This window comes from Fundulus heteroclitus, chromosome 19 (genome assembly GCF_011125445.2).
Source record: "Fundulus heteroclitus isolate FHET01 chromosome 19, MU-UCD_Fhet_4.1, whole genome shotgun sequence".
NCBI classification, from domain to species: Eukaryota; Metazoa; Chordata; class Actinopteri; order Cyprinodontiformes; family Fundulidae; genus Fundulus; species Fundulus heteroclitus.
This window is the reverse complement of record NC_046379.1, coordinates 16,814,807-16,828,326: the sequence shown is the minus strand read 5'-3', so window position 1 is coordinate 16,828,326 and position 13,520 is coordinate 16,814,807. Positions and strand designations below refer to the sequence as shown.

Below are 13,520 nucleotides of genomic sequence, written 5' to 3'. Positions count from 1 at the left end.
AATCCATCCAGCTTTGTAAAAATTGTTCAAGCAGGTGGTGGAGATGTGATTGTGGTGGATATTTCCTTGACAAACATTTGCCGCTTAGAACCAACTGCACAATGCTCAAACAGCACAGTGTACCTGAATATTATTCCTGACCAAAACCATTCCTTAGTGACCACAGTGTACCCATCTCTGGACGGACACTTCCAGCATCACCAAGACACTAAACTCAGACCTCCTCAAACTGGCTTCTTGAAGAGGACAATATGCTCAATGTACTATGAGTACTAGAGTCCAATCCAACAGATCAACCTGTTAGCTTTTTGGTGGAATGGGGGAGTCACAGCATGGATGTAAAGTCTCCACTCTACCAACTGCATAATGCTTTCATCTCAATGTGAGCTTCTTTGAGATATATTTCAGAAAACTTGTATGATCTATGCAAAGCTCAAGAAAGGCAGTTCTAAAGACAAAGGGAGGTCCAACTCGGTACTTGCAAGGTGTACTTAATATAGTGGCATTTCTTGTGTTTATAATCCGTGTTGTCCTGAGCCTGTTTCAATTAAACTTCAAACCTAAGCTCAAGAGACAATATGACCGAGATAAAATCTGTAAATAATGTTCAAGAAGATTCCAGCGACAATTGTTTCAGAAGAGCATATACAATTTTTGCTTTAATGCTGCTTTAGCCATGCTCAAATGATGACAACATCACCACTTGCTGGTTAGAATAGGCATTGGAGCTAACTGCAAAGACTGCAAAGACTCCAGAGACTGAGTACACACAGATATTGTTTTCAAACACAGTGGAAAAAATAATTATTAGATGAGTAGCTGGAATAAAGTTGCCAAGGCCATGTATGTTTTTCACAAAGAAACAACAACAGAAGCCCTTCACAAATCCCAGTTTGTATTCAAGTGACCCAGATCAATTCCAGGCATTTCCTCCGATTGTTTGACATGCTTTGTGACACAGTTTTCCTGTTGTATTTGGTGGAAGATGCATTGTTTGATTTAAATCTCGGATATGACACAAATAGCAACATAAAAAAAAGGATGATCACACCTTTTAGCATTAAACAGCAACTCAAGTGCTGCCGACTTTTGCGACATCCTAACCTACATTAACCTGAACTCTTTGGATCATTATAAACCTATTAGCTTTTCTTTTCAGGAATTGAGTAAATTTAACGATCGGACAAGCTTACAATGGCCTGCGGATTAGAATAAGTCAAGAGCATCCAGAATGAGATGTCCTCCTTGAAAATGTGATAGTCTTAGAGAAAACTTCTCTGCGTGGTAGCGTTGGAGGACACATTGTCCAGACATGCTGAGGCAGACACTGTCCTGCCTCCTCTGCGCCTGAGGGGTGAGGAGGAGGAGGATAAACGAACAAGGCTACGTGCTGATTCAGGCAGCGCCAATCACACAAAGCCCACCTAAGTGCAACAGTTCTGCTTTCTGCTAAACTCGTTCTTAAAATGCATAAAAAAGCTCCTTTTCATACATTTACATATTATTACTTTTGCAAGAGCTAATTTTAAGAATTTAGGTTGCTAACTACATCTGTTTTTGTTTTTTTTGTCAGATGATATTTAAGTGAATCTGCTTCTTTGGTAGAAGGCTAAATAAGGTCAGGCAGACAGAACAAGATCGGCTCAGCTGTCATCGGAAGGGAATGAAATGCTCAGCTGCTCAGAATGTCCTGAAAGGCTACAACCTAAACTGAAAACCACTCTGGATTATGTGTGGAATGTTGAAGTGATGAAATGATATTTAAGTAATTTGTTTTGGAAAGAAAAAAAAACACATTATAACAAAAGAAACAACAACGCAAGATTAGTCAAAACTAAAGGCCTGTTAAATGTCTTTTTGCAAACATTCAAAAAGAAATTTGTTTCAAACTCGGCCACGGCAGTCTGCAATCTTACTTTGTCTTTGTTTTAGGAAGAAGTGGAAATTACAGGGGAAATGACTCACCTCATAGCCAGCAAAAACACAGAATAAACTATCAGGGACATTTAGTAAACAAAACATTTCAGAACCATTCAACACATTAAGCGACCACGGAACGCTGTCGTGTTGTTTTAGAAAATTCCGACAAGTTCCTAAGATTTGTCTTTTCTAGGACACATTAAGGATGTCCGTTAACCCGCATTAATGGATTTTGACGGCAGGAGACCCAGAGGGAAGTTTAAAAAAAGCAGTGCTAACAACCCTGTGGAGGGGTTGACAGACCTTTTTTTGGCTTTGCTTAAACAAATAGCCTGCAAATGAACAGCCTTCCAGGCTCAATTATCCACACAGGAAGATAGACCCATAATTCAAGCTGATAAAAACACAGCTCGAAGTTACGATCCCGTGTACAGTTTTGCAGTAAGTTTGTCACATGACTGTGACTTATTTAGGTTACACAGGGATAATATGCTGATTTGCTACATTACATGTCAAAATCCCACAATTTTCTGAACTTGAATCCAAAGCTCTCTGTCTATTTTCGAGTTCATAAAAAAATCTGTATGTATTTGTGGAAGATTATTTCTACAATAGTTAGGCTGTAAATAACTGCAAAAAACGAAACACATGGATGGATGGATGGATGGATGGATGGATGGATGGATGGATGGATGGATGTATGGATGGATGGATGGATGTATGGATGGATGTATGGATGGATGGATGCATTTCCATTTGTGCAGCCAACTTTGCTACAAATGCTTTTGTCTATGGTGGGTACTGTTACTCGGGTTCAGCAATAAAAACCCTTCTTATAATGGGATTTATTACAGTCAGGCACCATGTCATTGATTACAATTGTGGGTAAAAAGTAAACGCTAGCTGATCTCTAAAACAAGATGTACACATCGCAGTGGAGTTTAATATTCAGATAGCGTAGACCACTGTCTTCTCAACCCTGGTTGTTATAAAATATACTATAATTAATATATGATGGTAGAGAATGACTGAACTTCACGGACCTAAGCAGCTTAATCTGACATCTAGTTCATGTGGCTAAAGAGCAGTCTGATTGCTGCCCCAATATATTTGCTTTCACACCAAACAGCTGCACAAAGAGTAGTCTTTGTAACAACATAATGTTTTTTGCTCAAAGTCTTGTGTGAGGAAAGTGAACCTACCTGCCAGAGAAAACAGGAGTGTGGAAGATGGTTCGGCGGGACATGAGAATGGCGGTTGCCCAATACAAACTCAAAGTTTGTTAAAATCACACTCACTTATTTCTTCCAAGCAGTTTAGGAATTGTCCTATTGTGTGTAATAGTTTCCAGCTCATATGATGTAACGGTTATTGACTTAAGCGAGTGGTCACAGCATGAATGAGCTAATGTTTGAGCAACCGCACAATAGTAAGAGGTCTAGAGATCTGCAGAACCCGGGGAACCCCTGAGCCGGTTGCATCAGCAGAATCAGATAGCTGTGCTGCAGCAATGCAACTGTTGAAGTGGAAGACCTACTTTCTACAACAAAGAGTCTGGCAAATTCTCCTCATAATGGAGTCACTGAGATCAACAGAATGATCCACTTCATCAAAAACATGATGGTGTGATGAGAAAAAATTCTTTACACATATGTATTGTCTGTTCTTCGTTGTATGTACTCAAAGCCGCAGTATGTCCTGAAAGGAATTTCACCACAGAAATGCGAATAAAGAATCTTGAAAGTCAAAACATTGCCTGAATAAAGCAGTAATGATATGAGAGTAAAGTTGTGATATTACCAGGAACAAAAAAAATTAATAATGAGAAGAAAGCTTCGATAGTTATCAAGATCTGACGTGATGTGATCAGCTCAAACGAACTGCAGACACAGCCTGAGCTGAGCATTTTCATGCAGGGGAAAGTCTGCTCGCTCTCTTCAAGCAGATATTAGCAACGATGTTTCAGCGAAAATATAATTATATTAACATCCCACTTTGTAGAGCAGGGCAGGATCAGCGGCAGTGTGATTCATTTGAAATGTGGACAGGCAGTGGAACAGGTCTCCTCCTCCGTGGCGCCTTCGGCAGGCGCGCTGCAGGAAGGACGAAGCACTGACATCAGTGCTTGGAAGGTGGGGGGGGGCAGAGGTCACAGCAGCACTTACTGTTCCCTAAAAACAGTAACTGCAGACTGATCGACGCTTTTACATGTTGTTACCGAAGTCTCCAACAACACAGAGAAAAGTCGCTAGATTTGTCACTAGTCGCTTTTCTGAGCAAAAGTCACAAGAGGGGTCTGAAAACTTGCTAAATCTATCGACAAAGTCGCCGTTTTGCAACTGTCCCTCTCTCTCTCTCTCTCTTTGCCTTCACATATATGAGCGACAGCAACATCCTGTTCCTATACATAAAGTGTGTTTGTGATGTTTGCCCATGCTTTGCTTTAAATAAGGTTTAGGAGTGTGTTTATGGGGACTTTTCTTCCAGAAGCCCATTTGAGAGGTCAGAAACTGCCGTTGGACAAGATGGTGTGGCTGTCTTTGCTCTAGCTGATTTTGACGGTGTTCTCGGTTAGGGTTACTACTTGCTGGGGAGCGGCAGCACTCTGGGTACCAAAGTAAATTCTTCCCCACTGCCATCCATGCATTTATGTACCTTGTTGCATCCTGATGCACAGTCATGTTGGAATAGGGAGGGGGCCACTGCAAGTCTGTTCCCGCAAAAGTTGCATGAAATTCTCCAAAATCTCTTAGTTGACAGACACATTAAAATAAAATTTTAGCCAATCCAAGCACCCAAGTCCAACTCAAGACAAAGAGCCCCATGCATAGTACCCTCTTCACCAAGCTTTGCCCTTGACACAAAAAAAACTGTCAGGTACCGTTCTCCTGGCCACTGTCAGACTCATCCTCTGGATCAACAGGCAGGCAGGCTGTCTCATTGCTCCAAAGAACACGTCTCCACTGCCCTAGAGTCTAGTGGTGGGATATTTTACACCATTCCATGGGACATTTTGCAATGTAAAGATGAGAGCTTGCTTGGCCATAAAAACCCATTCCCTAAACCTCTCTAGACAATGTTCTTTAGCTGATGTGAAGGCCATATGGGGTTTAGAGTTCTGTAGCTGGTGACTCTGTGGAAAGTTGACAACCACTGTGCGCTCTGCCTCAGCATTCGCCGACACTGCTCTCTGATTTGAAGTGGCCTACCACGATCATCGCTTGTTTGCTGTTGCTCCTAATCATTTCCATCTTGTTATAATACCAGTAACCGTATACTGCAGCATATTTAATAACAAAGAACGCAGATGGCATGATACCAAGCTGGAATTCAGCAAGCTCCTGAGAGCTTTCAATGTATTCATAAATCTTCATGATCTGTGAGGCTGTGGTAGTGGTTTGACCACCTGAATTAAATCGTTTGGATGGGTGACCCAATACGTCTGGTAATATTGGGTATGCGCCCAGAGTGCTGCTGAGTAATAAAACATCACAAACATGGGGACATTTGTGAAGTTTAAAAGGCATATATCACGGAATATCAGTATGACATATGGTATTTAAAAAACAAATAAGCTTACAATAAGCATAGAGGAATACATATAATGTAGTATAAGTGATTCACCTTTAACGTTCTTGTAGACTGACTGAGTTAAAAAAAAAGCCATCTCTGAACTCGCCAGCTGTTCTGCTTTAGCAATTCATGGGAGTGGAGCCAATGGAGATCCCATCAACAACTATCTTGGGCCCTATTTCTGTGTACAAATGAGCAAAGCTTTGGGGATTTCTGCCGCTGCATTCCATGAAGCTGCAGAGACTGACCTCCTCACACAACCTGACTCCAGCAAATTCCAGGCAAACAGACTCCATCGGCTCTTCCTGATTCCCTCTCTCTCTCTCAGGCAGACCAGGCCAATGTTTAGGGGAAATGGGTGGAAAAACTGGCTGATCTAAAATGATGGAACAACACCAAGTCCCTTTTGAAACACCTCAACCAATTGCCAGAGTAGGATGCTTGTGGCATTAGGTCATTGAGTAAAAATTGGTTTCAAGGAATCATGGTATTTACACTAAAACGTAAAACGTATATGGGTAACATTATTTAGGGTAAAGAAATTTGTATATAATATTGATCATGAACATGATGAATAGCCTACAGAGATTTCATGAAGTAGGATTTTAAGATAAAGACCCACTAAATCTAGCACCAGTTCTTAAGTACTTATTGCGCAGAACATTATACCTTTAGTTTTTTTGGGTTTTTTTGCCATTTCTGAAGTAAGACAAGTATGACATGCTGATATTAGCTGGTTACTCTATATGCCCTTGTAGGTAGCCTGTAGTGACAGGCTACCTACAGTTTACACGTACACGTTAAAGGTTTTTGTAAACCTTTTCACACAGTTTCCAGTAACAGTTCCATGACTAGACTCAAATACACCAATAAACTATGGTGCAGAAAAGCATCATAAAAGGGTCTGGAAACAAATTACATTAGTTAATATTTTAAGTTATCTTCAAAAGGCTAGTACCCAAATAACCGGGTCATTTTGAAACGGTTATCACCGTGCTAATTACGCCCCAAGCCATTAGAAAATTGTTTGAGCTCTTAGGTTGATTTCATACAAAAGCTGTTTGAGTTGTTTTGAACAAGATATTTTTCAAATTACATGAGTTTTCTCAGATAATCCGTTTCATTTGAGGAGATGTAGAAACTCCTCCAAACAAGCAAACTCTGGCCTCAACTTTGGGTCTCTGTTAGCTTGCATGGGTGCTCTGTTGGAGTTTGTTTACAATGGGAATGCAAACAGATTATCCAGCAAAGAAAGGAAGTGAACAAGAGAAGAAATTACATCTCCCATAACAAGATAAATGGGATCGGAAAACAGTTAAACCCTTGCTTGGCATCTGCTTATCTATATTTGCATAAGATGGTTATCCCGTTTCTCTGTCCTTTTATAGTACCACTACTTTTCTGTTACGTATAGAGAACATAGTAGACATCCTACTACTTTACGAGCTGCTCATACTGGGCAGCTTCATGTGATAGTGCCCCAAGTGGACAGCTGGTGCGAGCGTTTTTGGCATTGCCTGACCAATGCAATGGCATCCAGTAACATTAAAATGGCCTAATAGGTCTCATTGTGAAATCTGTCTTTAAAAATCACTACTGCCAACATGTGACTTTGTCTGGTGAAGTAAATCTAAGACTTTGTTATGAGCCCCGGATATCAAGGTGAGTTAACCTTGCCACTATTTTTTTAGTAAGAAATTAAGTCTTGATCTGTTGCCCTGTTGTGTTGACAGAGCCGAATGAGGAACGCTTTTCTTTGGGTTGGCCATTAAGACATTGTTACAAATGCGCCAAAGAAGCCTCCACCATTTTTAAATCAGGTGGTGCAGAATTTTGGATACTTGTCCGTAAAATAGACGGAGTATTAAAAAATGTCTAAGCACTTCCAGAAGATGGGGAAAGATTTCTATCAGTGCTAAGATAAAGGAAACGTTTACAATTATTTTAATGAATCTGGAATGCATTCAGTCAACTCATTTTCTATATGTGGCCGTAAAGAAAAACACAGATATACCCACTTCAATGTTTTTTCTTTAGCTAATCTATTATGCTAGTATTAGCATAAAACTAACGTCAAAATGCAAAACATAAATAAGACAGGCCTTTTGTGAATTGTTTTAAACAGATTCTCTAAAACACAATTTCTAATGTGTGAAGCATTCGTTGATGAAAACAAAACAATTTGATTTCTTAGTTTTCTGCAAAAACTATAAACGTATCCAGCGGATTATGCCGCTACACCTCTAGTAGTCAGCTATGTCGTGTGATTAGCAGCTCTGTCATTGATTACTAGCAGTTTCTGAATGGTAACAAATGGCTGACTGGTTGTTTTTAAACCTGACCAGCCACACTGATAAGATGTAGCACTCTAGTTCTGCACATTATAAATTTGGGACTGCTCCATTTGAATATGTTCGGGGAAAGGAGGGAATTTCAGCAGAACTCCTTGGGCTGATTGGGCGAAGTGACACCTAGCGCTCGACTCCCAAAGGTTGGTTTTAGCCATGGTATCAAATTAAAACATAAGCAGCACACCTCATGAGAAACAACAAGGTAAGCTAGTCAAGGCACTGCTTGTTGTTCCACTATCAAAGAAGAAATCGTGGATTCTCACTTTCGTCGCACTGGTATGTCCCGCCTTAAACATCAACACTGCAACATGATTGGGCTGAATGTTTTTCTGGTTCAGACACAAACAGTTGAAGCCAGAAGCGGTACAAGTTGGATTCTTGTGTGTTTTTGAATGCACAAATGGCGCAAGAATTCATCTTGCAGGCAAGGTTGGGCTTTCATACCTATGGCTCAGAACTCTTGTTTCTGTCATTTTTATACTCACATAACAAAACATCTGAATCATGATTTGAAGTACGACTGTTTACAAAAATCCAGTCCAGAGTTTTTGACGCCAAACATTTTCAAACCACAATGCAAGTGACAGAAAGGTTTCAAATATGCTGGCAAATCAACAACACAAAAAAAAACTACATAACCATGCCTCCACTTGTAACAGTTCTGTGAGAAGGCATACGGCGGGGTCATTGGAGCATTACAGAGAGGGAATGTAATATTCGGTCCCCCCCTTCAAACAGACAGTCCAAAGAGAAAACAGCTGAATCATTATGATGTAGGCCAGAAGTAATGCAAAAGAAAAAAAAAAAAAAGCAGAGGGGTGGAGGCAAAGAACTTTAAATGAGGTCTTGGCACAAAACGTAGTCATGATTTCTAATGTTTTTGTGCTACAAGACAAAGACACATTGAGTTTTAAGACTAGTTTAATGCAACTATCCAGCACCCAGAGAGTGAAACACACGTACAAAAATAAAGGTAGGTAATGGCTCGGAGGTAAACTTCACGTTAAATTTTGTGTTAAGGAAAATTAGTATTTTTAAATCGTCTTCTAGTGTGCCCGGCATGTTGTGCTGCCTGTTAGAAGAAGAATGAAATCACATTCTTCCAGAGGACATTCCAGGTCGAGAGTCACAACAAAACCGAACTTTAAAGCAACCTAAAGCTCCAGGACGTCAGGCACTGCTACTTCACTTTAGCAACACAACCTTTTGAACATGTAACTTTTTAATGTGTTCCATAAATTCCAAGGAATAAAAAAAGACTTCCTCATAGTCTCACAGTGGAAACTGTAGCTCTCCTGGTTGAGACAGCCGGTCGCTGACAGAAGATTTCAGACGGCAGACTAAAGGAAGGCCGGATAGGAAGTCACGTCCTGACATGACAGCCCAGCAAAGTGAAGAGAGGAGTGGGGGGGGAGCAACAAGTGGCTGCAGCTTTAAAGTCCACAGACATAAAAGCTGGTGGGAAACCCGGTTCACCCCCCCTGCTCTGCTCTCATCATCCCTCTAAAATACAATCCCTTCAGCTGTGTAGGACTTTCATCATTCCTGTTAGGGGGACCACAGATGTTAGAGGGCAGAACTTTTCCCGAGTGTGCGGCTTGGGTACCATAGCTGCCTGACTTGTCCATTTGTTGCGATCGAACAAGCCTATTTATGGGGTCGTGTTTTATGGACTGCATTCTAGAGATTTCAGACTGGTCCATATCTTGAGGGATTCATTGGGCAGATGTTGAGCTTTGTGTCCAGACAGCCCTGTGAAAGGAAATTGTTTAGCGGACTCGTGACAAGGAGGAGCCATTCACAAGTGCTTGCCGAGGTAGAAGAATGTCCTTACTTTAATCTGAGAAGGTTTAACAAACCTTCAGTACAGTAGGCAATAATAGAAAAGAAAAAAAAAGGAAAACAATGGCAACGTTTCTATCTACACTTTTCAGATAGGCTGTGCTGGAAATTAGGTCCAGTAAAGAAGTTATTATTGGGCTGTACAGGAATGGTTTGTATATTTATGTGCATTAAGGAAATGTTACTGGTTGATGTGGAACCTTATTGAGGAACCTCATAGCAGCTTTCGGTCCTCCTTCATGAGCTCCATCAAGCAGGTGAAAACACATTGAGAAATTACTGCTCTAAGACATTCACATGCCTTTAAATACTTGCTGCATGCCATGCAAAAAAAAAAAAAAAAAAAAAAAGTTTAAGATCAAAGTTCCTGCCACCCGACAGAGTACCTCGAAGAGCTCAGAATTCCCTTTTTCCATGCATGCAATAGATTCCCAGTTTATCTGGTGGTGACTTCCCGTTAGTTTGGAGAGGGAAGAGGCGGGGGTGGGGGGTAGAATAAAACGCTACTCACAGAATGGTTGTCTGCGGAGACACAGCCGGCACGGTTTCCAGATTCAGATGCATACATCTCACCGTGGTTCGGAAACACAAGCAGCGGCTCGGACAGCAGAGCGCAGACTGCGGTCCGCAGGCGATCAGCGCCAAAAGCGCCAGCAGGAGACGCGGAGAACAGAGCCGGCCAGCCCGGATCGCCATTTCCAGCAGTGAGAGCCGAGCAGAGAGCTGAAAGCGCCAGCTGCCCTGCTCCAACCCAGACGCACACTGTGGGAGAGAGGCGGACTCAGACACACACGCACGCACACACACACGCACACACCGAGACACGCAGCAAGTGGGGCAGGGTTACACTCAGCTGAATGGAAAAAATGCAAAGATTGCTGAAGTTAATTCACAGCTTTCTGGCCACACATAGACACACATTCTTGTATTAAATACTTCATAAGGGCTGTGTCTTGACTTCCATTGACTTTCATTCATTTTCTACCATTTTCTATGGCCTAACCCTGACCTTAACACTAACCTTTACCTAACCTAAACCTAATTGACACCTTAGTGCTAAACCTAACCCCTAGGCCAGGAAAAAAAAAAAAAAAAAAAAAAAACGAGGATCAAAGAAAAAAGGTCCTCAGTTTACATCAAAGTCCTCACTTTACTAGTAAAATGAGCAAAACAAATTATCACTCAGTTGCAAGTACAAGAACACACACATTTATCATGCAAAGTGCCCCTCACCAAAATGTCTATTATTGATATAGATATATCAATGATATATTGATATATCATCTATCACCTAATCATCAACAAATGTTCGCAGCACTTTAGAAAAATAAGGACATAATCATTTCCAGTTAGCCTGCACAGAAACAGACAATATATCAAATTCATACCAATCTTTGCTTTGAGATTTCTTTTTTTTTTTTTTTTTTTGCTGATTGCTTTTGGTGTTGCGTTTTTTTTTTTGTTGTCCTAAATGTTTCCAATCATCACATAAATTTAATGTCAAAGGTAACGTGAGTAGACACGAAATGCTGTACGCAAACAGTGATTTTGTTTATTAAGAGGGTAAATAACTTTTAAAACAAACCTGATAGTATCTGAAAAAGTAGTTTTGCAACATCAACATTAAATCTTTGTGTGACTAACCATATTTAGTGGAAAGCTGACTTCTGTTTTTGTTGAGCACAGCTTTAGAATCAAAAAACTAATTTCTGTAGAACCTGTCTGATGACACGAAGTAGGCAGAAAGAGCTGGAAAAGATGATAAACAAACTCACGGACATCTCTCAGTCTGGAAAGGCGTATTACACAGTCATTTGTAAAGTTTTGGGACTCCACAACTTATCCTGGATGTCATGAAAGAACCCAGAACAACATCTAAAGCACGGCAGGCATAATTTGTCTCGGTTAAGGTCAGTGTTCACAATTTGACATTAAGAAAAAAAGTGGGCAAGTAGTATCCGTGGAAGATTTCCAAGGCGGAACATATGCCTGATTGAAAAGGGCCAGCACAAAGGTCAAACTCAAATTTCCCTAAATAAATCTTGATGATCAACACGACTTTGGGAAAAATATTCTGTTAAGAGAACAATGCAAAGATGTGTCCCATTTTACCGGGGATAGGTTTAACGATCTTTCATAAGCAGAACACCATACGGACCGTCATGCTTAGTTTTGGTAGTGTGATAATCTGGGAAGGCTCTGCTTTATTTAGAGGAACCGTAAATTCTGCTCTATACCAAATAATCTTGAAGGAGAATTTACAGCCATCAGCTAATGACCTTAAAGGGGCCTAGTCACATATTTTGACCACGAAAAAAAAAACCACATGTTCATCTTCAAATAAAACAATTCATGCCAATCGTTCATCCTGATGGTATTTACTTGTCCTTTTTTAGCCTGAAAAGAACTTTGCACTGCCATCAGAAGGCATCAACATCACAGAACTATCAGAGGGCAAAATGGCGACAATCGGCGCAGCTACTGCACCTCTGCTAGACATTGATGAATCTCTCAACTCCATCACAGACATATACGTGAAAAGGCCACGTTGAGCACGTCGACTTCGCCGCCATATTGAAAGTGGCATGGTGGAGCGATTCGTAGAAGATGACTCATTAACCTGCTTAGTGGCATTACCTTTCACAGGTAAGAATAAACATACTTATGATGTATTTATGATGTATTTACAGTATTTACATACTGTATGTATGTATTTATTCATTACAACATCATTATACCATGTCAGTGGGCACCATTGTTTCTCCTTGTTTACTCATTGGGCGCATGTGCAATATCATACTTCCGGTCACATGGTCTTGTTTTGATAAATATACACAAAGGTGCTTTGTTCTCTAACAAATACAGCAAAAACAAAATGTAAAGAAACAGAAATAAAATATAATAAGCCAACAGGGCGTGAAAATGTGATTGAAAAACTTTTGTATGTGACCAGAGAGTGCTACTGGCTCTGAAATTCATAAAGCCATAGTATGTGCGAGGCCCCTGTAAGCTTTCACACTCTTGGGTCATGCAGTGGGACAATGCTCTGAAGCACACCAGCAAAGACACTTCTGAAAGACTAAAGAAGAAGAAGGCTTTGGGATCGGCTTAGTCAAAAAGTAAACTTTATTTTGATTGAGTTGCTGCTTAACCTTAAAAAGATAGCTGAATTAAACCAATTCTGCAAAGAAGTGTGTGCTACAGTTCTTCCATAGAAAGACTTATCTGTTTGTACACTTGATGGCATCTGTTGCCACAAAGGGTGTTACAACCAGTTAGTAGATTTAGGGGACAACTATTTTTATTTCTTCAGGTATGTTTAAAAAATACTTTTTTTTACAATAGACAGATTAGATACAATGTCACACAGTCCAATTTGATTGTAAACATAGCACAAGATAATTAAATTATTGTCAACTGGTCAAATATAACTGATGTTAAGAAGCCCAGCCAACTGCAAAGTGCTGACTCCACAGCAATCCCTGCTCCAGAGCAAGAGCAAGTGAGTGGCAACAGTGGACCAATAGTGGTACTAAGTCTCTGACTTTACAGCAATCCCACCTTCTGTTGGAAGAAAGATCCAACAGAACCAGACACAATAAAAGGAGCAATCTGCCACGACTGACTTCGGATTTGAAAAGACAGAGGCAAATAGGAAAAAAACAAGCACAAAACTGTCTATCTATCTGTCTGTCTGTCTGTCTGTCTGTCTGTCTGTCTGTCTGTCTGTCTGTCTGTCTGTCTGCCTGTCTGTCTGTCTGTCCACCTAAGAACATTCAGATCAAATCAACCTTTATCACTCCTCATGAATCTGTTTTCTTTGGCTTTTCATTC

The 13,520-nt window shown here is 40.5% G+C and overlaps 1 protein-coding gene across 2 annotated transcripts in view; it reads right to left on the bottom strand.

Annotated features, from left to right (window-relative positions):
- Positions 1-10,465, bottom strand: part of LOC105918812 (peroxidasin homolog) — a 67,483-nt gene extending 57,018 nt beyond the window's left edge. For both annotated transcript variants that reach the window (XM_036150420.1, XM_036150421.1), the window contains exon 1: positions 10,198-10,465. In XM_036150420.1, coding sequence (XP_036006313.1) covers positions 10,198-10,382 — 185 coding nt within the window. In that variant the 5' untranslated portion in view covers positions 10,383-10,465. The remainder of the gene's footprint in view (positions 1-10,197) is intronic.
- Between the last annotated feature and the right edge of the window lie 3,055 nt (positions 10,466-13,520).